The sequence below is a fragment of the Pithys albifrons genome, chromosome 20, assembly GCF_047495875.1.
Source record: "Pithys albifrons albifrons isolate INPA30051 chromosome 20, PitAlb_v1, whole genome shotgun sequence".
NCBI lineage: Eukaryota > Metazoa > Chordata > Aves > Passeriformes > Thamnophilidae > Pithys > Pithys albifrons.
In genome coordinates, this window is record NC_092477.1 from 11,646,769 (window position 1) to 11,668,368 (window position 21,600).

General features: G+C 49.1%; 1 protein-coding gene across 7 annotated transcripts in view; it reads left to right on the forward strand.

Moving 5' to 3' along the window:
* DAB2IP (DAB2 interacting protein) overlaps nucleotides 1-21,600 on the forward strand; it is a 167,044-nt gene that overhangs the window by 35,001 nt on the left and 110,443 nt on the right. For 6 of the 7 annotated variants that reach the window (XM_071574628.1, XM_071574631.1, XM_071574632.1 and 3 more), the window contains exon 2: nucleotides 11,143-11,246. In XM_071574628.1, coding sequence (XP_071430729.1) covers nucleotides 11,143-11,246 — 104 coding nt within the window. Of the gene's footprint in view, nucleotides 1-7,608; nucleotides 7,804-11,142; nucleotides 11,247-21,600 lie in introns of those variants that run through there. The other variant, XM_071574635.1, reaches the window with a different exon arrangement.

A 21,600-nucleotide genomic window follows, 5' to 3' on the forward strand; every position in this document is an offset into this window, starting at 1 on the left:
GGTGGTGTCTTTTAAATGTCAGGAAAAGGAGACCTTCCTGCTTTGCACTTTTTAATGACCATTGCTTTGTTTTTCACGTCTCTTTTGTGGCATTTTCTGTTTCCCCACAGAACTTGTGCCGTTTTTCATTGAAATTTTAACAGTGTGGCTGACAGATGCCCATAGAAAAGATATGCAAAAGGTTTGAAGCTGAGCTGTTTTTAGGGAGTGTTCAGTGGCAGCTGTGCTATTTTTAGCACCGGGGCTCCAGCTGAGCCTTTGCTGTGTTTGTTCAGTGCTTCATTGTCTGGTAAAAATCTAGACTAAATTTAATGACTTGGGAAGTGGTGCGTGATGGAGGAATTCTCCAATTGTTTTGATGTTAAACAGTGCTTAAATCTCAGCATCCCTTTAATAAGCAAAAATTTAGAGTGAATTTACTGGAGGCAGAGCTCAAACTGACCCTTCAGCAGGAGGGAGGTGGGAGCAGCACCTTCTGCTCTCACAGTGCTGGTGGTGCCACACTGACCTGCAACCCCTCCTCCAAAAATGCAGAACACCCAAACTTCGTATTTGCTGTGAGAAATGTGCCAATTCCTGTTAGATTAAAAATGAATCAAGTTTTAAAACTTCCCCTGGGAATCACCAGTGTGGCTCTCCAAGGAGCACTGGCCCTTCTGGTGAGCTGGAAGCACACGTGGTAACCAGGATTTACAGATGTCCCCTCCTGTCTTGCTGGCTGGTCCTCAGGATTGGGGACCAGGCATTTCATTTACTGGGGTCACACCCCACGGATTATTTCCTGTTCACCTCTTCTCCTATCAACAGTATCCTGTGCTTTGAGAGCTTTGCATTCCCCTCCTTTGGTTTTCACATCTCAGAACTCCTGTCCAGTTTTGAAAGGCACTTTGCAGAGGAGGTGATTGAAAACTTTCTGGATGTGGAGGTTTGACAGCGAGGCATGAAAGGAGTGGGGGAAGGCAGAGGAAGGCAGGAGAACTGTGGGAGTACCCTGGGACATGGGGACAGCTCCTGCAGCTGTGGCCACGTGTGGGCTGAGGCAGGGACAGCTCAGCAGGTCAGGGAGACACCGTGAAAACAGGCAGGTTTGACTAAAGAACTGAGAATCTTGGTGAAACTGGGCAGCTGGGAAGGCTGTGGGTGTCTGTGATGCTGTTGGTGTGGGCTGTGTGTCCACTGGGGTGTTTGTGGTGCTGCCCAAACCCCTGAACACCTTTGGAATGTTTTCCAAAGCCCTGACTGGGAGTAGCTGTTTGATTTCCTTTACTGGGTTTCTAAGAACTGCAAGGGCTTGGTGGGCTGTAAAGAAGCCATAGGTAGATTGTTCTTTCCCCAGTGAGTGTCCAGAGACACCCTGCAGGGAGTGCTGTGGGTGGGCAGTGATGGCACCAACTCCTGTGTCTGTCTCCCTGTTGTTCTCTGGCACTTTCCTTTTGCTCCAGGGTCAGAAATACTCAGGGGCTCTGACTCTCCTGTTCCTTCTCTGTGGTCGTGGCCACAGCCCTGTCCCTGAGTGTCCCCTGGGCCAGCAGGTGCACCTGTCAGGGGTAACTAAATACAGCAACAGTCTTGATCCTGTGCTGGGACTTGTCAGGACTGTTTGACTTGGGAAATTACTGTCCAAAAAACGGCTCATGCAGTGCTGTGACACACGTTTGGGAATTGCACCAGCAGCTTCCAGGCAATGTGAAGGTTGACTGTGGTCTCCTTTTGCTCATCTTTGCCTTTATCTGTTTTCAGCCCTTCCTTATGGTAGTCACCTCACTTTCCCCTGACAGTGCTGCTACAAGGGGCTGGTTACTCTGAAAGGAAATAAGTAGCAGATTTGCTCTCAAGTAATACAGAGTGAGGTTTTATCTACAAGCCATAGGTAATAAATGAGAAGGAGGTTAAAAACCCTGGTCTGAGTCCAAGCTAGAATTGCTTCCAAAAGAATGGTTAGAGGGGTTTCAGCACACTTCTCATGTATTGGACTGAGTTTGTGTCCTTACAGCTGTGGCAGTCCAAACAATTTAGACACAGAGCTGCCTTTTAAAGCTTTTAAACCTGTATTTCCCTTGGAGGTCTTCTGGTGTGCCACTAATCCCCTAAGTTATTGCACTGAAGGCACTCTCTAATCCTTTAATTCACTCTGCTCTCAATAGAGATGGGAACGAGCTGGGTCAGGGAACCTTCTCCTTTGGGCATTATCAGTTTTGCTTTTTTCAGTTCAGACACTGGTGAGGGTGGTTTGCTTTGCTTTTCAGCACTCTGGAGAATATTTAAATGTAGATACTAATTGCTTGAGTGTCTGTGTGTCTGCTTATTGAGAAAGCACAACCCCAGAACTCCCTTCCCTGTGTCACTGGTTTGTGCAGCCTCAGGTCAGGCTTTCAAACCCAGCCCCCTCAGGCCCTTTGGAAATCATGTCAAAATTGCAGGTTTTGTGAGGACTGTGAATCCACAGCCCTGTGGGGCTGCTGAGGGTGGAGGAGCAGAGGCAGCCACAGGTAATTCTGGAAGCCTCTTTCCCCCAGAGCTGCAGGAGGTGCAGGTTCTGAGCAAGGTGGTGGTGCAGGCGAAGCTTTGTGGGGATGAGCAGGGCCAGGCAAGTGTTCTGCTGGTTTTGATGGGCAGAAATGCTCTCAATGGCTGTGCAGAGCAGCTCATGGGCTGAGTTTGGGAGGGTTGGCCTGTCCACTGCTTTGGTCTTGCATCAGGGGCGTGTTTCCATTGAAGGTTTGGGTTTGAGAGCTGGGCTGGGACCTGGATCTGCTCTCAGGGTTCAGTTTTGAATCCTGGCCTCTCATCATCCCTTCAGAACTTCATTTTAAGTTGAGCATTGGAGCATTCAGTTGGAGGAAAAACATGCCCTGCAATGGTGTGGACTTTGAGAACACTGACAGGAATAAAGAGGGACCAAATTTTGCTTCATTACCATTTACACTGAAAGAGGAATCCTCAGATGCTGAGCACTTAATGTTTCCTTTTGAAGAAACCAATTTATTTGAAGTGCAAGTTTCTTTTGTACATTATGTGCTCACATTTTTGATTTCTTCCAGCACTTCTGCATCAGTGAATTTCTCTTAGAGTCAGAGATCAAGCCTGGGCTTGTTCTGAAGTACCCAAATGTGGTAATAGGTGGACTGGTGTAAAATTTGGCATCTGGAGTTAAATTGCAGGATGCTTCTTAAGCTTCTTGGTTACTATAGGAACAAGTAATAGTCATCCTTCATGATTAAGCAGTGTCCATGGTAACCAAACTGGCAAGTTTTAAATGAAAGATATTTTCCCTTTACATTTTTAGCAGTCAAAGGTGACCAATTATTACCTCTCCCCTGTGGATGAGAACACATTTTGGTTGGGCTGGTGTGTGTTTGAAGTGAGAACACTTGGTGTTCATTTACATACCTTCCCTTCTGGGACCAGCTGGGTTTTGGGTGAATACCAGATGAAAATCTCAGAGTGGGGTGTAGTGCCTGAACCTCCCCAGGAAGGGGGAGTGGTGGTCACTGAATTGCTCAGTTGTTCTGCAGTGCCAGTCTGCTCCTGAGAGGGGCTGCAGGGGGAGGAATCCCCAAATACACCTGGCATGGTTTGTAGGGTGGAAAATGCAAGTGGCAGTGTAGGTGAGAACATCCTCCTGGCCCCTCCTACTGCAGCCACAGGATGGGAAGTGAAAACAGCACTGCTTTTTGATGGTTTCTGTCTCTGCTTGGCACTGTTTGCAGGGCAGGTTTGTGTAAGAGGAGCAGACACACCCACCCCCAGAGGAAACAGGAGTGCCAGTCACAATGAATTAGGATGTACATTCCACCATTCCTAATTGTGAAGCAGGGACTGTATTTTGCTGCCACCCAGTTTGCTGAAATCCAGTCCTTTCCATGTTTCCAGTGGCACTGTATCCTGAATACCCAACTCCTGCTTTCCTGAGCAGCACTACAGGCCCTTGGCAGGCTCAGCTGGGCATTAAGACTTCCAGGCTGATGTAAGAGCCACATGAACCAAGTGAAATTCCAGTCTTAATGTTTGGTCTATTATGCAGATGGATGTGAGCAGAGATACGTGTGTGACCCCATTTATCTCTCTAATGAAGTGCCATCAATGGAACATCTGTTTCCTTGCTGGAGAAGATGAAACCTCTGATGAATCATGCTTATAAATGAAGTATTTATTTATTTAATTTGCATGTTGCCAGTACAGACCTGTTCCTACAGCCACTGTGCAGGGCTGGAAAAGTGGGCTGGGAATTAAACTGGGAGAAGTTTTCATTTGTACTGAAGGTGTTTACACCTGGAATAAACTGCTCTGACCTGGCTGGGGGCTCACCTGGCCAGGTGAGGTGTTGGGAAAGCCCCAGGTCAAGCCTGATGGCAGGATCAGAGCCAGGCCCTGTCCTGGGTGGGGTGTCCAGGTGCCACATGCTGGTGACAGTGGCAGGGAGGGACATACCCTGTGCCTGGGATTGCTGGGGCAGTGTGGGAACAGGAAGGTGCAGCCGGATGGATCAGCCTGATTTAAACCTGCCCAGAGCTGGCTCCTTGTGCTCCACACTCACAGTGCTTGTCTTCAGCATCACATGGCAGGAGGCTGATGTTCCTCCTGGCTTTATCCTCCTGCTCAGTGTAACCAGGGTACTGGCAGTTGCCATGGCCTGGCCCCCAACCACACTAACATTTCATCTTTTTCTCATGTATTTTTTAAGTCTGGATTTCAATTTTACCCTGGAGAAAAGGCTTCCAATGATATGCCCTTAGAAAAAGAGGAATTTGTTCTGTAGCTCTCAGACCAGAGAAAGATAAATATCATACATATTTTATTTCAGAGACTGATAAATAAAGAATAAAAGTACAAAATAGATATGTATACATATATAGTTTAAAAATACCAGGCAGTAAAAAGGAGTTTGTAATAAAGGCTGCTCAATCAGCAGGATTTGCTGTTTATTTTTAGAAAGGGAGGGTAATTTTCTGGATGCCTTGTGTTCCCTCCCTGGCACCAGGTCTGGGACCTGCAGCTGTGCCTTTGTCCAGGGATCTGATCTGTCCTTCAGTTCTGCACCACCAACAACTTGCTGTGGGTATTTCCAGACTCCTCAGGCAGAGAATTATCTCAGCTTTCCTTTCCCATCTGTGCTACCCTCTCCTTTCCCTTTGGCCCTTGGAGAGGAGTTTTTCCTTGCCAGGTGCCTGTTTCCCCAGGTACAGAATCTGTTCCACAGGGATTTCTGTGGGGCAGGACTGGCCCTGGTGTGTCACTGAGGGCAGGGGGAGCTCATGGCGGGGCATCCCGGGGGTGCCGTGCCCTGGCAGGGGGAGGTGAGTGCAGGGTTGGGTCTCCAGAGCCCTCTGAACTCCAGACAAAGCAGATAAACCTCTCCGAGGAGAACTCCCGGCGCCGGGTCGGTGCTGGGTGTGCTCGGCCAGCCGAGGGACTCCAGCTCCACCTAGTGAGGCAGCGGGATCGCTGCTGTGCCACATCCCAAACCCCACTGCGGGCACAGGGCATCCCACCTGAGCTCTCCAGGAGAGGAGGGGCTGGGACACTGGGCAAGCAGAGCCCTCAGGAAAACGAAACCAGAGGGCAGGAAGTCCCTGTGCTGTTTCATGCACTCAAAAGCAGCTCTGCTGGAGAAAGAGTTCTCTTAGTGGGTGATATTAGAGAAAATAGAGGAATAGATACATATCAAGTACTCAGAAAAATGGCAGAGCTTTTTTCAGTGCTGTATTCAAGAGCCATTAATAGCCCTTGCTCAGGAGCAGGGTGAGGAATATTAAATCCTCCATATCCAGGAACCTGACACAGATGATGGGACATCCATTGGAGTGCACAGCATCCTGTGGCAGAGGCCACTGTCACTTCATCATTTAACAAAGGAAAAGCTGTTCTTCCAGAACTTCTCACTTTGCGAGGAGATGGCCATGAATTTTAGCTGAGGGAACCAGTGTGGTCTGATGTTTTCTAGGAGATGTTTTTTGTCTTCCAGCCACTTCTAAGAAGGCTCTTCAGTTCACACAAGTGTCCCAGCCCTGTTCCTGGAGCTGCAGAGGGTTGTGTGGCTCTGAGTGGTGCTTCAGGTGCTTTTTAGTGCTTTTAGGCAGGGCCACAGTTGAGTCAGAGATGGCATCCTGCCCACCACACTGAATACAGTGGGTTTGCACCTCTGAAGTGAAAGGTGGTGGTGAGAAGCTGGGTCTGTTTGGTGTAGCCACTGCAGAGAACATGAGCTGTAGCATCAGCCCGTTGAGTAATTCCAAGTGTTTTATGCCAGAGTGTAGCAGAAAAGCCAAGTAATAATCCTAATTTATTTTTTTTGTTCTGTATGTAAATGGTTAGATAAGGGAGAGGTTCTTTTACAAGCTGTAGTTCTGTAAACAGTGTCCTTGATTGTCTGGAAAGGTCATGAGAGCCTGAGAAAATGTGAAACTATTTCTGCTTGGAGCATGGAAGGAGTGGGGAGGAAATCAGTGATTCTGGTGTGGAAGAGCTGTGGGTACAGCCAGTGGAATTGCTGGGCTTTGTGGAAGTGTGTTTGAGCCAGAGATTCTGAGATGCAAAAAGAAATTTTATTCTACCATAAAAGTGGTGCTGAAACAGCTTTCCTTGGCCTGGAGAACACCCTCCCTCCCTGTGCTCACTGTCTGTGCTTTCAGACGACTCTGCTTGTTCAGAGGGCACCATTCCCTGCCCTCAACTTTTGCTGCATGACCATTTTCATTTAAAAGTCGACTTTATTGCCTAATAAAGGTTTGACTTTTAATTAATTTTGTGGGGCATAGTGGTTACAGCATTGCTGGAAGGGCTCAGCTGGAATTGGCTGCAGGATCACGTTCCAATAAATAGTTCTCCAGGTAACTGAACCACACAGGTGGCCTTGCAGCTGCATTCCTGTCCAGCTGCTGGGACCAGGAAGGGCTTTCCTAACCCCCTGCTCTTTGTCCACTGGAGAGCTCACATTTTTGCATCTCTGCTTCCCAAAACTCTTCAAGCCTCATGAAGGGGGAAGTTGGCTCAGCTCAGTGTTTGTTACTTGCTGTCTTTGTCTATTCCGCTTTATGAAAGTGCCTCTATTTTAACAGCAGCTTCCAAATCCCCCTTTGGATTCAGATTAAAGATCCATCTTTCCTCCTGGGCTCATGTGGCCACCTAGAGCTGCCTGAAATGTTGGTTTTCCTGCAGCCTCTCTGGAGTATGTGGAATCACACAGACGATGCAATCTCTGTTCTCCCGGGACTGTTCTAATTCCTAAGTGCTACCCCGAGCCCTGTTAAATCACTGTCACTGCCTCCTCCTCCCCTCCGGTGAGCTTGGAATAAGGAGTTATTAGACAATGCAGAAATTAGAGGAATAGCACCTGAATCCATTAAGCAATAAAATTAATTCCCGGCTGTAATTGTGCGAGCAGGAGACCGGTAATTCCTGTTCGCTCTGGTTTCGCAGAGCTCCGCCCCGGTGAGCGCGGGGCAGCGGCGGGTCGGGCAGTGCCCGGTGGGTCGGGCAGGGCAGGGCAGGGCGGATCGGGGCCCCGCGGGATGTGGGGAGCAGCCCGTGGCACCTCCACCACCAGCCGTGGGGTCTGGGCGACTCTCAGCTCTCTGCGTTCCTTCCACACCAGCGGGTGAAGTTTTTCTGCCCTGCAAGGCTCCGTTCTTGGCACGGCACGGCACGGAGCGGGACCCTGCCCTGTCCCGGTGCCCGCCTGCTCTGGCATTCCGGTCATACTTGCCCTGCTCTCTGCCTCCCATGAAGTCATCCCCTGTCCTCCTCCTCCTGCCGCGGGAGTGCCATGGCATGAGCGCCGCTCGCCAGCTCGGCTTCCTTCTGGTGAGTGCAGGGAGGCCATTGCTCCTCCTGACTTCTCTGCAGACCCCTCGGGTTGTGCCTCCCGGCTCGTTTGGAGCTGGAGCAGTTTCAGATCAGGACACCAACTCCCTGGGAAGCAGCTGCTTTTTGGTTGTTCCTTCCAGCTGGTTCTCCCTGCTTTGTCCATGCTGTGTTCCCCTGGCTCCCGGAGTCGAGTGTGAGAGGAGAGCAGAGAGAGGAACAAACAGGAGGAGTTAATGTGTTTCATTCCCAGTAAGGAGAGCCTAATCCCGGTGATCTCCTGGACTAGCTGGGATTCACAGAGCAGGGAATGCCAATGTAGAAACACCTCCCTTGCAAAGTGAAAAGTAAACAGTATTTGTATTAGTTTGTGTGTTTGTTACACAGAACAACCTGCTCTGGAGCAGTGTCTGAGAAGGTGAATCAAAGCAGGCAGTGCTGTTGGGTGGGTTAAGCAGGAGTTTGGGTACCAGGAGCTCCTCACAGCCTGTTCTGCTGCTGTCCTGGAGCCTTGGGGGGATCACTGTGCTGCTCTGTAATGATTCCACAGCATGAAAAACAGGCATGGGAGAATGGAGTGAGGATTAATTATCCTGCCAGTTCCAGTGCCTTGAACTAGTTAACAAATCAAGTGTGCTTATTGCTGTACAGAAGCAGCTTCAGAAATATTCATGAGCCCTGGCTCCTAAATCAGTGTGCAGTGTTTGCAGTGTTGTGTGTCCTGCTGGAGAAGTGGGATAAGTTCAATCCTGGCAGCTCCAAAAACCTGCTGGTGCTTACACAGCAAACAGCAGGTTGGCCCAGCTGAGTGGGATAACCTGGAAGAGGAAGTTTCTCTTTGAAGATGTTATTCTGCACTGGGGAAAACACAAACCATGGCAGCCTCCTGTAAATATTTGGAAAAGCAGGAAGCCCTGGTGGCTGTTTCTTCCTGTGTGAGGTGGATGAGCCCAGAACAGCCCTGGGCTGTGCAGATGAGCTGCTGGTGGGGAGATTTAGGACATATTCCTGGAAAAGAATTGGGAGGGCCTGCAGGAGCACAGCTCTACAGTGGGGAGGGGGAGAGTAAAAGTGTGAGGAGAAATGCCAAGTGATCCTGGGGGCAGTTTAGAGAAGTACAGGGAAAATGCCACCAACAATGAGGAGATCAGACAAGGAGTAAAGAATTTCCACCAGAACTGACACAGTCCTCCTCAGAGTCACTTCTGAACCTTTTCCAGTTCAATTTTGAGGTTTTAAGAGCTTCTAAAGGGCCAGGTGATACACTTAGGTGGGCCTGCCTGGTTCAGCCATCCAGGAGTAATTAGACAGCTTCTAATTGCTCATCTGCATATCCCATCCTTCATTTGGGTGTTCTGTTGTGGGCTGGTCAAAGGGAGAGCCAGAAACCATCCCCTTCCTGTGGGCATCCATCTCTGCACAGCAGCATCTCTGGCTTCCTCTCTGCCCCCAGGGAATCTGCTCTCAGAGCCAGGATTCCTGCACTGTAATCCTCCTCCATCCCACTGTTGCTGCAGGGATTTTCAGGCTCTTGGTGATAAAAGAAAGATTTGGAGGTTTTAAGTTTGTAAGAAGTTGAGGCCTTTGGAGGATGAATCGTGTCCTGAGATACTGTGTGTCTGTGTCCCCAGATCAGATCTGATGTGGAGCAAAGAAAGGGACAGGGGAAGGTGTAATCCTGGAATTTGGGTGAGCTGGGGGATAGTGTTAAGCTTACAGAGAAATTCCCTGCCTAGGGAGGGTGTTCTCTGATAAAACCAAGTGCTTCTGGACAGGTCATTCCATGGTTAGGTGCCTGCTGTGGTGCTGTTCCTCCTCCTGGAATCCCTTCTCTTGGGATACAAATGGATGGCAGATGTTCCTTAATGAAACCTTGCAGTGTTCCATGGGGTGGTCAAGGTTTTTATCAAATGTGAAGCATTAAAATGGCCAAGAGCCACAGTGTGAGGCTGCAGCTGAGGCCAGTGCAGGATCCTGGACCCGCTGGAAAGGGTGAAACAGCTGCCACAGGTGGGAGGTCAGGAGAGGAGGAAGATGTGTTAGATGTGGAGAGAAAGCTCAAGTCAGACACTGAATCTGATCTCTTGTAGTTTGCTTGTCATGGGCACAAGTGGGCAGATTTGTCAGAAATGGCAGCAAATAATGCTGGAAGGGATTTCAGGAGGTATTTCCCTGATATCCATCTGCCCAGGAGAGGGGAGGGAAGGGAGCTCTTTGCACCTGAACCGTGTCTGGCAGGCAGAGCTCTCATCAGTTCCGCTGTCCCTGGGAGGAGAGGCTGGTTCCAGTGGCTAACCTGAATCTCTTCTTCTGTAAATGAAGACATTTCTTTTTCAGCCTCTGGTGACTCCAGAGGTTCTCTATTGCTGCCTTTCAGCACCCATTTATGTGGCCACTGGCTGTGGGTTTGCTGTGACAGCAAGGCAGAGTGACCCGACCTGAGGCTGTGCCTCCAGCCTGGAGAAGTAAAAGTGCACGTAAAGCTTTATATATTCATGTCAAACTGCTCTGCTGTACATTCCTGGTAGTTAGGAGTTACTAATTTACCTGTAAGCTATTTTTATTAACCTTTAAAACAAACAGCTCCCCCCAAACACCCACACCCAACCCTCCTTCTGGTTATTTCTGGTGTCTTGCAGAGGGTTTTGTAACGTGCCTCTCCTGCAGTGAAACCCACAGTGCCTCAACGAAGCTGAAATGGAGACTGGACTCCCAACAGTTTTTGAACCATAAGTTTGATACTTACAGGAGGCTCTGGGTCCTAACCCAGCTCTGTGTTTGGGTCTGGGATAAACACAGGTGTTTGCTGGCTCTGTTGGGGTTTATTTTAATGATGAAGGAAGAGGTTAAGAGAGCAGTCTGTGGTGTCAGTGCCCTCAGACCTGGCTGCACAGCAGCCCTGGGGCATGGAGGGCTCTGCCCTGTGTGCCTGGAGAGGAATCACGATGGACATCACCTGCAGTGAGACAGCTGTGCCCTGGTCTGACTGAGCCCGAGGAGGATCCAAGTCACACGTGCAGGGTCTGTACTCTGCCTGCAGTTCCCTCTCAGCTCGGTGCCATTTCTGTTTGCTCATCTGCACACTGGCAGGAATGATAATGCCAACTTGTCAGGCACTATCTGGAGCTTTCAGTTGTGTGAAAGGTGCTTACTGTTGGAGGTGAAAGTCTTGTTGATGGAATATCGCTCTGGGTGGCCATGAAATCCACGGGGCCGCCACGTTGGCTCCTTTGCAGGGACATCTCAAAGCAGGATGCCACCCTGCAGGGCCTGCTGGCACTGCTGTGCCATGCCGTGCCCGGGGGTGGTGACTGTGCCGTGTGTTCTGTCCCCCCGCAGAGTCCCCCCCGGAGCGGTGCGGGCAGAGGCGCAGCATGCCCAGCGGCATCGCCGAGAGGAGCCCCGGCATGGAGCCCGCGGCCACCACGCCCTTCCGCGTCACGGTCAGTGCCGAGGGGAGCGGGGGGCTGGGGGGGCTGGGGGCTGAGGGGGGGCTGGGGGGCTGGGGGCTGAGTGGGTGCTGGGGCTGGGGGGGGCTGGGGGGACTGGGAGGCTCAGGAGGTGCTGGGGCTCAGGGGGTGCTGGGGGGCTCAGGGGGTGCCACAGGGTCTGAATGGGTGTCATAGGGTCTGAGTGAGGGCTGGGGGGCTGAGTGGGTGTCATGGGGTCTGAATGGGTGTCATGGGGTCTGAATGAGTGCTGGGGGTCTGAATGGGTGTCATGGAGTCTCAGTGAGTGCCATGGGGTAATAATGAATGCCATGAGGTGTCATGGAGTGTTACAGGGTATCAATGAGTGCCACAGGGTCTCAGTGAGTGCTGTAGGGTCTTCAGTGAGTGTTACAGGGTCTTCATGAGTGTTAAAGAGTCTCAGGGAGTGCCACCGGGTCTCAGGGAGTGCCACGGGGGTCTCAGAGAGTGTTACAGGGTATCAATGAGTGTTAAAGGGTCTCACTAAATGCCATGGGGTCTCAGTGAGTGCCGCAGGGGCTCAGTGAGTGTTACAGGGTATCAATGAGTGTTAAAGGGTCTCACTAAGTGCCACGGGGTCTCAGTGAGCGACACGGGGTTGGAATGAGTGAGTGCCACGGGGTCTCACAAGTGCCACAGGATCTCAGGGAGCGTTACAGAATCTCAATGAGTCTTAACAGGGTCTCAGTGAGTGTTATCTAACAAATAACATCCAACCCAAGCAATTACTCAGTTTAGGAGCACCCTGAGCTGACAAAAGGAAGCACAGTGATGGGATCAAAATACATTTTTAATAGTGGACAACAGAGATGCAGCTGGGAGGAGCTGTGGGGTTTTTTCCTAATGTATCATCAGCCTGGACACATCTCTAGTTAATGCAACAGAATCGGGGGCTCTGTAACCAGCTGAAGTCACCGAGTTCTTCTGGGTAACATTCAGGGTAACCTGCAAGAATAGCAAAAGAGAAATCTGTGTGGGAATCTAAAAAAGGATAAGTTTAAGCATAAAGTATCCAGAGCTGGAGGTAGATGTTCCCAGTAAGAGAACAGCCAAGGCAATCAGAAGGTCCTGTTTTCAGGAAGAGAACGTGGATGATCAGATTGCTCCATACAGGTTTTCTCTGCAGGCCACACCTTTGCAGGCTCAGCTGCTGCACAACAAACCCAGGGAGGCAGAACCAGAATTTCAAAGGAAAGGCAGTGGTGCAATCTGAAAAAAATCTGAGCACACCCAGTTCACCTGAGAACATTTGCACTGGTGAATGAGTCATGAACAGCAGTTTGGAGAAGTTTATTTTAGTTCTGTAAATGGTGCCTTGCAACCATGAACCCATCCATCTCAGTGAGTGACTGTCTCTGAACCCTGAACAACATACCACTTGTTGATGAAAAACACAAAAAATGATGGGAAAATCGGATTCCTCACAAGGCAGAGGATTTGGGAGGGTTTTCTGAGTGCACTTGTAGTCAGTGGAAATGCACTGCTGTTTATTGCTTTCCAGTGGTATAGATCCTGCTTTTTGGGGTTCTTTTAGAGAAGTTATCCCAGCCTTAGGCAGGGTGGCCCATGGGAGTGGAACAGATGTGGGATGTGGTTGCTTTGAGCAGCTCTGTTGTTGTGTGTGGGTTAAATCAGGGCAGTCATCACACAGGTGACAGGTGGCCTTGGCCTTGCCCAGTCAAACCCACCATCACTTCATTTCTCTGCTGCTCAGCCCTGGGATGGCACTGCCTGAATGTGAATGGCCTCATTCCTGGCTCCAGCAGATGTCTGACCAAAGCAATACACTCTCCCTCCCCTCCCTTCATTAGCCAGAGGAGCATTAGCAGTCAGTCCACTCCAGCCACTGGAGCAGTAATTAGTGCCTTCGTTTAGTGCTAATGGGATTATTACTTTTGAGCCTGCTGTTGGAGGTTTGGAGATGGTAAGTTTTTCATATTTTCCAGCTGATTGTTCTTGCCTGACATCTCCATCCTTCTGCTGCTGAGTCTCCAGGGCCTGGGAAGCTCAGGAGCCCTTGGGTTCAGCTGTTTGGACAGTGTTGCACTCCTCAGTTGCTTCCTTTCATTTCACAACTAAAGCAAACTAGGATGGAAATTTGGGAACTTCCCTTGGGAGCTCCCTTCACATAAAGAAATTTGCCAGGCAAGTTGCAGTTAATTGGGCATTGTGGTTTAGGTAGTTTGTAGAATTACAGGATATAACCTTGAAATCAAGTCTTGAGATTTCTATGTCTTAATATGTGACTGCTCTTAGTCCTTCTATTGAAAGAAATTTTTAATATAAAGCTTCTTAAACTTGGAAAAATCTTCCCTAGCCCAAATTATCTCATGCTGTAAAATCATCACTTTCCATGTAAATCCCTCAGTTAACTCCAGTGCTCCCAGAGCTCTGGGGGATCTGATGCAGGTGGTGAGTTCCAGTCTGTAACCCAAGGGGACACTCAGGTGAGTCCCTGGTTCTGCTCCAAGGACAAGAGAAGTGTCCAGGTTTTAGTCTGTGACTGGAAAACCAGGAGTGTATTTCCCATCACCAGCTGTGCAGTGCTCTGTGTGGGCTGCAGAAACTTCCCTGAGTGCTGCATCACTGTCTGGGAATAGAACATTTGGTGTTTGTAGGTGTTAAAACCTCAGTGTAAGCAGGGAAACATCCTAATGAATTCCTTGAATCAAATACAGTCATGGCAGGGCCTGACTGTCCTCACACTCGTGTTTCAGGAGACATCTTTGGAGTTAAATGGTCTTGTTGGAGTGCTTGGTGCTCATCACGTTCCGCCCCTTGATTGAAGAGACCTAATTAATGAGTGCTTCAAGAAAAGTCAATATCTCAGGATCGGAAAGAAAGACAGGGCCTGACTTAGCATGAGATTCAGTTAAAGTGTGTCCTCAGGGAGGGACCCAGAGTTGTCCCACTGCCAGGGCACAGCTGGCAGGAACTGCTGGTGCTCCAGAGCTGGAAACACCAGCGTGACCAGGGGAAGTGCTGGAGCCTCCTCTGTGCCCAGGGGAGGCAGGAGAGCCTTGGGGTGGCTGGAATTTGCCTTTCAGGGCATACAGAGATGCTTTGAATCCAAACATGCTGAGGTGTGATGTGGGTTAACCTGAGATCTGTGTGGTGTTTCATCCAGCCCAGGGCCCAGAAGGTGAGGGAGTGCTGAGTGCTCATTGATGCCCTCCCGGTGCCCACCCTGCAGGGAAGCAGAGCAGGGAGGGGGCCGAGGCTGCCGGGTGGGGACTGTGCCATCCCACCAACACTGCCATCTATTGACTCCCTCCGTTACAGCCAGATCTGTTTGGTGTTCCAGGAAAAGATCCCAGGCCAAGCCAAGTCCAGAGGGCCAAAGAACTTGTGCAGAATTGTTGCACCAAGTGTTTGGATGGGGAAACCAGGATGATTTCTTGCTGTTGGTGCACCTCGGTGACTGTGCAGGGAGTCTCTTCCACACAGAGGGGGTTAATATGACCTGTAGTCTGAGCATTTTTAAGTGATTTGAAAATGCCTCTTGCCTTTCCTACAGAGCTGTGTCTGAGGAAACATCTGTGTACTGTCTTTTACCAGATAGAATTTAGCATTTCTTGCCTCCAGACCTTTAATCCTCCATTCTAGTATCAATCATTTGCTTTCCAGGACCACCAAAACCCTTTTTGACCTTCTTGGCTACTAAAAAAACCCTAAACCAAAACACATTGCAGTTCAAAGCCACACAATCCATGGAATTGTGTGAACTGGACTGGAAGGGAAGCAATTCTTTGAGGAGCTCCAAAGGCCAAAGGCAGTGGTGGCCACACACTCTGCAGTGGGTCAGTTGGTCATGAACATCAGCTCCATGTCCCTCCATCAGCTCTGTGGTGTCTGTGGCTCTGCACCTGGAATGTGCTGCCCTGGGGCAGGAGCTCTCCTTTGTGTCCATCTGCCATTCCTCTCCTCTCAGGATCTTCAATAATGCAACATTTGTAGTCACAAAGAAATGGGACATGTTGGAGGTGTTGGTTCTCCTCCTGCTTGGAACTGCCCTTGTTTTCCCACAGTTTTCCTGCCCCTTTGGGCTGGTATATGGTGGAATGTGCAGTGAAACATCCTAAGCCACTCTCATGGCATTCCTCCATCTATCCTGGGTTTAATCCTTGATAAATGAAGTATTAAATACTAATGGCAGTAAATGGAAACTCCTGGGGAGATGAAAGTGAGGAGCCCTTCTGCCATTCCTCTTCACTGAACATAATCCTGAATAATGGGATCCAAGTTCAAGCTGCTGTGGACAAGATATTGAGGGATTTTTTTCCCAAGTTTTTGCCTGTGCATAATACACACTATTTTCCATTTTATTATTATTTTTTTAAAGCAGTCATGTAAATTATATTATAATGATTTGACTTTGGAGAATTTCTCCTCCTGTATTATGTGGAGAGTGGAATGCCCTTCCCTGCCTTTAATTTAAATGTGATTATTTACTAAACCATTGCAGCTCAGAGGGAAAATTACTGTCATTTGGGGCTGTGGCTGCATCCATTAAATTCCCCCTTCTCCAAGGCCTGAATTTGAGGAGAACAGGAACATTATCACAGATGATACATAAACATAAAGCCATTATCATCCAACTGTCAACTGGCTTTGAAAACCAGTGGCAGTGGCAGCAAGAAATGTGGAAATGACTTGGAGAGTGTGTCTCAATTCAGTCACCACTTCTGGAACAGGACAAGCCTGGAAGCTTTGGCTCTGTGGGCATTTGAGGGATTGGAAAGAAAAGAAGGTCCTTGGGGGTATTTGCACTTATTTCCAGTCCCACTGGTGCTGTTTAGGAAAAGTCAGGAGGGCTGATCTTGCTGTCAGGTTCTCCTTGTCAGCATTCAGACTTTGTACCTCAGGCATCCCCCTGGATGGATTCCCAGGCTCTCCACAAAGGTGGGTTGTTCTCACCACCCTCCTTTTACAGCTGAGGGAGGGAAAACTTCACCAACTGTGATCTGATCCTGCACCAAGGCCCAGAAACACATCCTGAGCTGCAGTTCTTCATTTCCAGTTCCCAGGCCTGGGGTTATCCACTAGCAAAGCTACTCCTAATTGCTCCCCTGGAATTCTCCTCAGTTTCAGAGAATTGCATGTTCCCACCTTGATCTGTGATGTGAAAATGAGTGAGTGGGTTCCTGGGCTCCCCAGTGCTTGTTCCCAGGGCACACATGGGAACAGGATGGAATATGAACCATTCCTGCCTTTCCCTGCCAGCACCCCATATTGTCAAATTTCTGATTGCTTGTTATTTAAATTAGAACCAGCTGTTTGGTTTTTCTAAGTCATCTTTATTAACATAAATCTGTGGGTATTTTTGTCCTTTAGTTTTTGCTTGTACTTTATGAGATGTGGGATAAATTCTTCTTGAGGCAGGAAAGATAAACTGTTTTTAAAAAGGGAATCCTTTTCTCTACTCAGTGCTGCACAGTGCAGGAATTAGAAGATGAATCTGACTGTAAATATATGTTTAATTCCTTGAGTCTGACCTTGTATATTGAAATATTTTCAAGTAAACCTGGAATTTGCAGTTGGGGAGTACTGGAAGCGTGGAAGGAGATAGGAGGGATTGTCAGATCTCAGCACAGAGCTGCAGTCCAACCACTGTGGATTTATTGTGTGCATCAGGCAGGAGACAGGAGTGACAGGATAAAAGACAAGGTGCTGTGACCTGCTCCACTGCAAAGGCAGGGGATGGATTTTTTCCCTTTTTGAGCTGAGTGTGTTGCAGGGAGGTCTCTCTCTCAGCTGTCTAAAGGACAGTGTCACAGAAAAGAGGAGCACAGGGGCTCAGCAGCAGCTCAATTCACACAGAGGCCACTTTCCTTTCAAGGTATTAGTGATCCTGTTGTAGTTTCTGGGGTTTTGGCCTGCTTTTGGTTGCTTTTAATTGCTTCTGGTTGCTGTCAGAGTGCCATGGCTGGGCAGCAGAGGGGCCAGGCTGGCCCAGGGGTGGCAGGAGCAGGGGTGGGGCATGGCCTGGGGGGGTTACACTTGGAGGGGCTTTGCTGGGAGAATGAACTGAGCTGGCTCAGCTCCTGAGGATCCACAGAGCACAGAGCCCCTTGTTTGATCTGCACCGAGAGGGACATGCCAGGAATCGCCAGGAATCCCTGGATTTCTGTGCCCCAACTCCACTGTAACTGTTCAGGACTAGGGGAGAAGCTCAGAGTTTGGTGTGGATTAACAGGGAGGCTGGTGATTCTAGGGAAGATAAAGTAAATGCTGTGTGGTTCTCAGGTGGGAAGGGGAGAACAAACTATCTCAGCAAGTTACTGGCTCTGCAGTGGGTCTAAGTTGGCACAATTTCTCTGATTTCCTTCAGCTGTTCCAGATGTTTGTGCTTCCTCAGCCTCTGGGGACACTGGGCTGGTTCCTCTGGGGTGTGTGAACCCCAGGGAAGGGCTCAGACTCCAAGGGAGACCAGAGGCACAAACACCCTGGGCTGGCCCCCAGTCCTGGTGCCAGGAGAGAGGAGGGAGGGCAGGAGGGAGGGTGAGGAGGCAGCTCTGAGCTCCCTGTCCCTCACCAGGCTTTGTGGCAGAGCCCTGTGCTGTTGTGCTGGTTCCTGCCTCTCCCCTCACATCCCTCATTCCTCCACTCCTGGGGAAGCAGAGTCGTGCCAGCTGAGGAACACCACCAGTTCCTGTGTGTGTTTCCATGCAGAGAGCCCATGGGAGGAATATTTAACATTTAGGCAGTAAGTAGGGCTAATAGGAAATGCTAATTCACTTCTCATTCTTTTGATCAGTGTATATTGAATGATAATTACAGTGATAGTACTTGGCACTTGTGTAGCACCTTTCATCTGGAGCTGGTAAAGTGTTCTGCCAATCTGAATGAAGTCAGGCTTGCAGGCACTGTGGGGTTGCAATTTATCATAATGCCTTAAAATAGATGGGGAAACTCAGGCATGGGGTGATTAAATCACTCTCCTCATCATTCAAAATCTGGTTGAAGCAGTTGGGACTGTGCAGTGGTGCTGCTGGTCATCTTGTGAGGGACAAAACCAACTCAAGGCATCAATTAAAATGGTGAAAATCATCCTAACTGGTCAGATGAGTGGCCTTTACTCTTTAAAACATGTTTGTTTGGCAGTTTTGGTGGTAATTCCAGGATTTGTTATACACTCTGGTGCTCTGTTGTATTTTTATCTGTTTGAATTTCCCCCACAAAGACAGTAACAATCTCAGACTCTCACTGGATTTTTCACCAACACACTTGGCTCCACATCAATTCTTGAGAGACTTCCGTGTCCAAAGGATGATCTGAACAGAAATGCCCATTTCAAAACTACTATAAGGAAAAAATGGGTAATATTCCAATCTGTTCCCAGGAAGCCCAAATGCAAACAGCCTGCACTAATTGATAGGCTGAGTGGATGTGACTGGTTTTATTGCTGTGGAGTGAATGAAAGGCAGAGAGTAAACAAACAAAAGCTTCAATTTGTGTAAACCTCCAGGCACTGCAAACTCTCAGATTGCTGGGAGCACAGAGGACCATTAAAATATACAACGTGACAGTGTCCCCTTTATGTGTTTCTGGGTCACAGCTAAAGGATTGTCCTGCAGAAATGAAAGGTAGGATAATAAACACATTCCACTCTCCCTCTTTCAATGGCACTGACCTTGTGCTGGCAGAAAACAAGTCAAACAGTGCAAGGTATTGTCTGAATCTCTCAGAGACCTTCAGTAGAACATGAGTGCCCGTTTCATCAGGACCTTCATCTCTGAACTTTCTCCATTTGGGAATTTGGATTGCTTTAGTTCATGGATATTGTGTATTGTCTTTAATATTCAGTTCATCCCAGTGGAATTAACAGAAATGTGTCATTGCCACAGTTCACCCTGAATAGTTACCAAGGCATTTCTACCAAGACATGTTTTTTCTCCCTTAGACTAAATCCTTCTCCTTAACAGGCAGAACTAGGCCTTGTTTTGGGCCATAATTTCTTGGACTGTCGTGGTGGATGGTCCTTGGATAGTAATGAGGGTGACAGGAAACCTTGGGAGAGAGAAGTGCCCCATCCCCACTGGCTGGGATCTTCTCTGGGGTGTTTGCTCCTGTGGAAGGGCCTGACTTTGGACTTTTCCAGACGTGGCAGAGCTCGCGGCCCTTCCCACTGAGCTGGATCCCCTGGAGCTTGTCCCGGAGGGTTCTCCCTCCCCTCGGGATCCCAGCCCGGCGCTGCCTCGCGCGAGGCGGTTTCTCCAGCTGGTGCCACTGTTGTTCCAGCCCAAGCGCAGCTCCCTGGAAGAGCAGAGCTGATTCCATGGAGCGTGTGGGGATTCCGTGGGCTCAGAGATGCAGCGCGCGGCTCTGGGGGTGGGAACGGCAGCGATTCCCGCAGACTTTGGCAAACTTTCGTTGCTATGGAAACAAGATTCCCGTTCTGCTCTGCTGTCGCTTCTGCTCAGCGCAGGGCTGTGTGTGCCCTCCCCACGCTCCTCTGTCCCCTTGGCAGCACCACCCGGGGCTCAGCGCCGAGGAGGATGTGGGGGAGAGCCGGGAGAGCCGCCGTGCTGGCCCTGAGGGGCTCAGGTGCTGGGCCTGCAGCGCTCTGTCCTATCTCCCTCCATAATCCCAGAGGATCATCTCCTCCCTCTCCAGTCTCCCCAGCAGCGAGAAATGAGCTCCAGAGCTGCCCAGTCCGTGTTCCCGAGCGCTCCCAGCACCGACGGGGCTCGCTGGGACCTCCCCCGCCCTCCCTGCACAGCCCGGCCATTCCCGGGTGGGACAGTGTGGCCTGATTGGTGTGGCTTTGCTGTACCTGAGGAAACTCAAACTTCTACTTGACTTATGACAATGGAAAGCACGAGCTGATGGGTGCAAGTTACTGGTGGAGGGATTTAAACTAAAGAGAAGGAATTGCCACGGTGAGAACCATCAGTTATTGTCACAATCCCCTCAGGGGAGAGGAGGGGACACCCCCAAGGTTCAGCAGGACAGGCCCAGCTTGTCCTGACTGTGCCTTTGCCAGGAAAGGCTGGAGTGGACAATCCTTGTGCCTACCTGACAAATGTAGACTTTTATATGATTTACAAATAGAAATTCAGGTTTTCTTGTTGTTATGGGGTGGAGGAGGGTGCCTTGAGATCCCTCCCACTGGTGTGGGCCTGGTGGGACAGAGGGGCAGCCCCTCTGGGAGTGAGGCCCACCTTGGTAACCAGCAGCTGAGTCAAAAAGAGTTCAGGGATAAATGACTGGCACTTAAATCTGCCTGTTAGAATTGAAATTTCCTGCTGGCTGACAAAATTCTGCTTTAAGGATAGTAAATCCACTGGATAGTAATTAGGCAAGAAATAATCACTGCTAAGACCCAAAAATAGGATCTGTCACTTGCAATGTTTCTCTTGTTATTTTGAGGGATAAACCAGCAATGAACTTAAACTTTGCCCCCAGTTCTTGGGGGATATTCTTTTTGGTTTTCATCTTTAAATGTGAGTGGTTTAGGAACAGAATTGTCAGCTGTGCAGTTTCCTGCTGTCTCTCATCACCTCCTTCATCACCTCAACCCAAAGATCAGACACAAAGTATAAGCTTAGGAGGAAAAGAAAAGGAGTGAAGGTGGAGAAAAATAGCAGGGAGGATTCTTGCTTTGGTTTTCATTCCTCTCTAAGATTTCTTAATCAGAAATTCTCTGTCCTGTGTGTCCTGAGGGATGGAGAAAGCCCTGAAAGCAAGGCTGGTACTCCTGTAAGTGTCATATGTGTGGTGGATTTATCCCTTCACTGTAACTTTCCTCCTTTTGGCACAGCTGTAAAGAGAAGGTGAATCAAACTGAAATACCAATTCATAAATTATCAGATTGGGGCAAATGAACTTCATCTCCAGTATTTGCACAATGTCTGGGAGGTGAGGGAGGTAGGCAGGGAAAATGCAGGGCTGGGTATCATCTGAATTCCAGTTGGTATTCCCCAACCTTTACAAAAGTGAGCATTTCTGTTTCATTGCAGCTGTAATTATTGCTGAATACAAATGTTCCAATTTAAGCCTCAGAAATGTGGGGAAAGTCTTTGGAGCCAAGAGCATCTGCCTGAAACATGAGTTTCATATTTGAATGAGTAACTTTTACTGCAAAATTGCACAATGAATCCCTCCATTCCAGAGATAATAATAATTTTTTATTCTAAACACATCATCTCCCAACTGCTTTTTTAAATTTATTGGCCTGGCAGCTGGTTTGGTAGAAAATGTGTTACTAAAAACACACAAGATTTGTCAGTGAAAATGAAGCAGGTTGGTGTTGGTACCTTCCTGTAGACTTAGAGGTGGCCATCAGGTGTGGGAAATGGGGTTCTCTCTTCCCAATTTTCCTGCT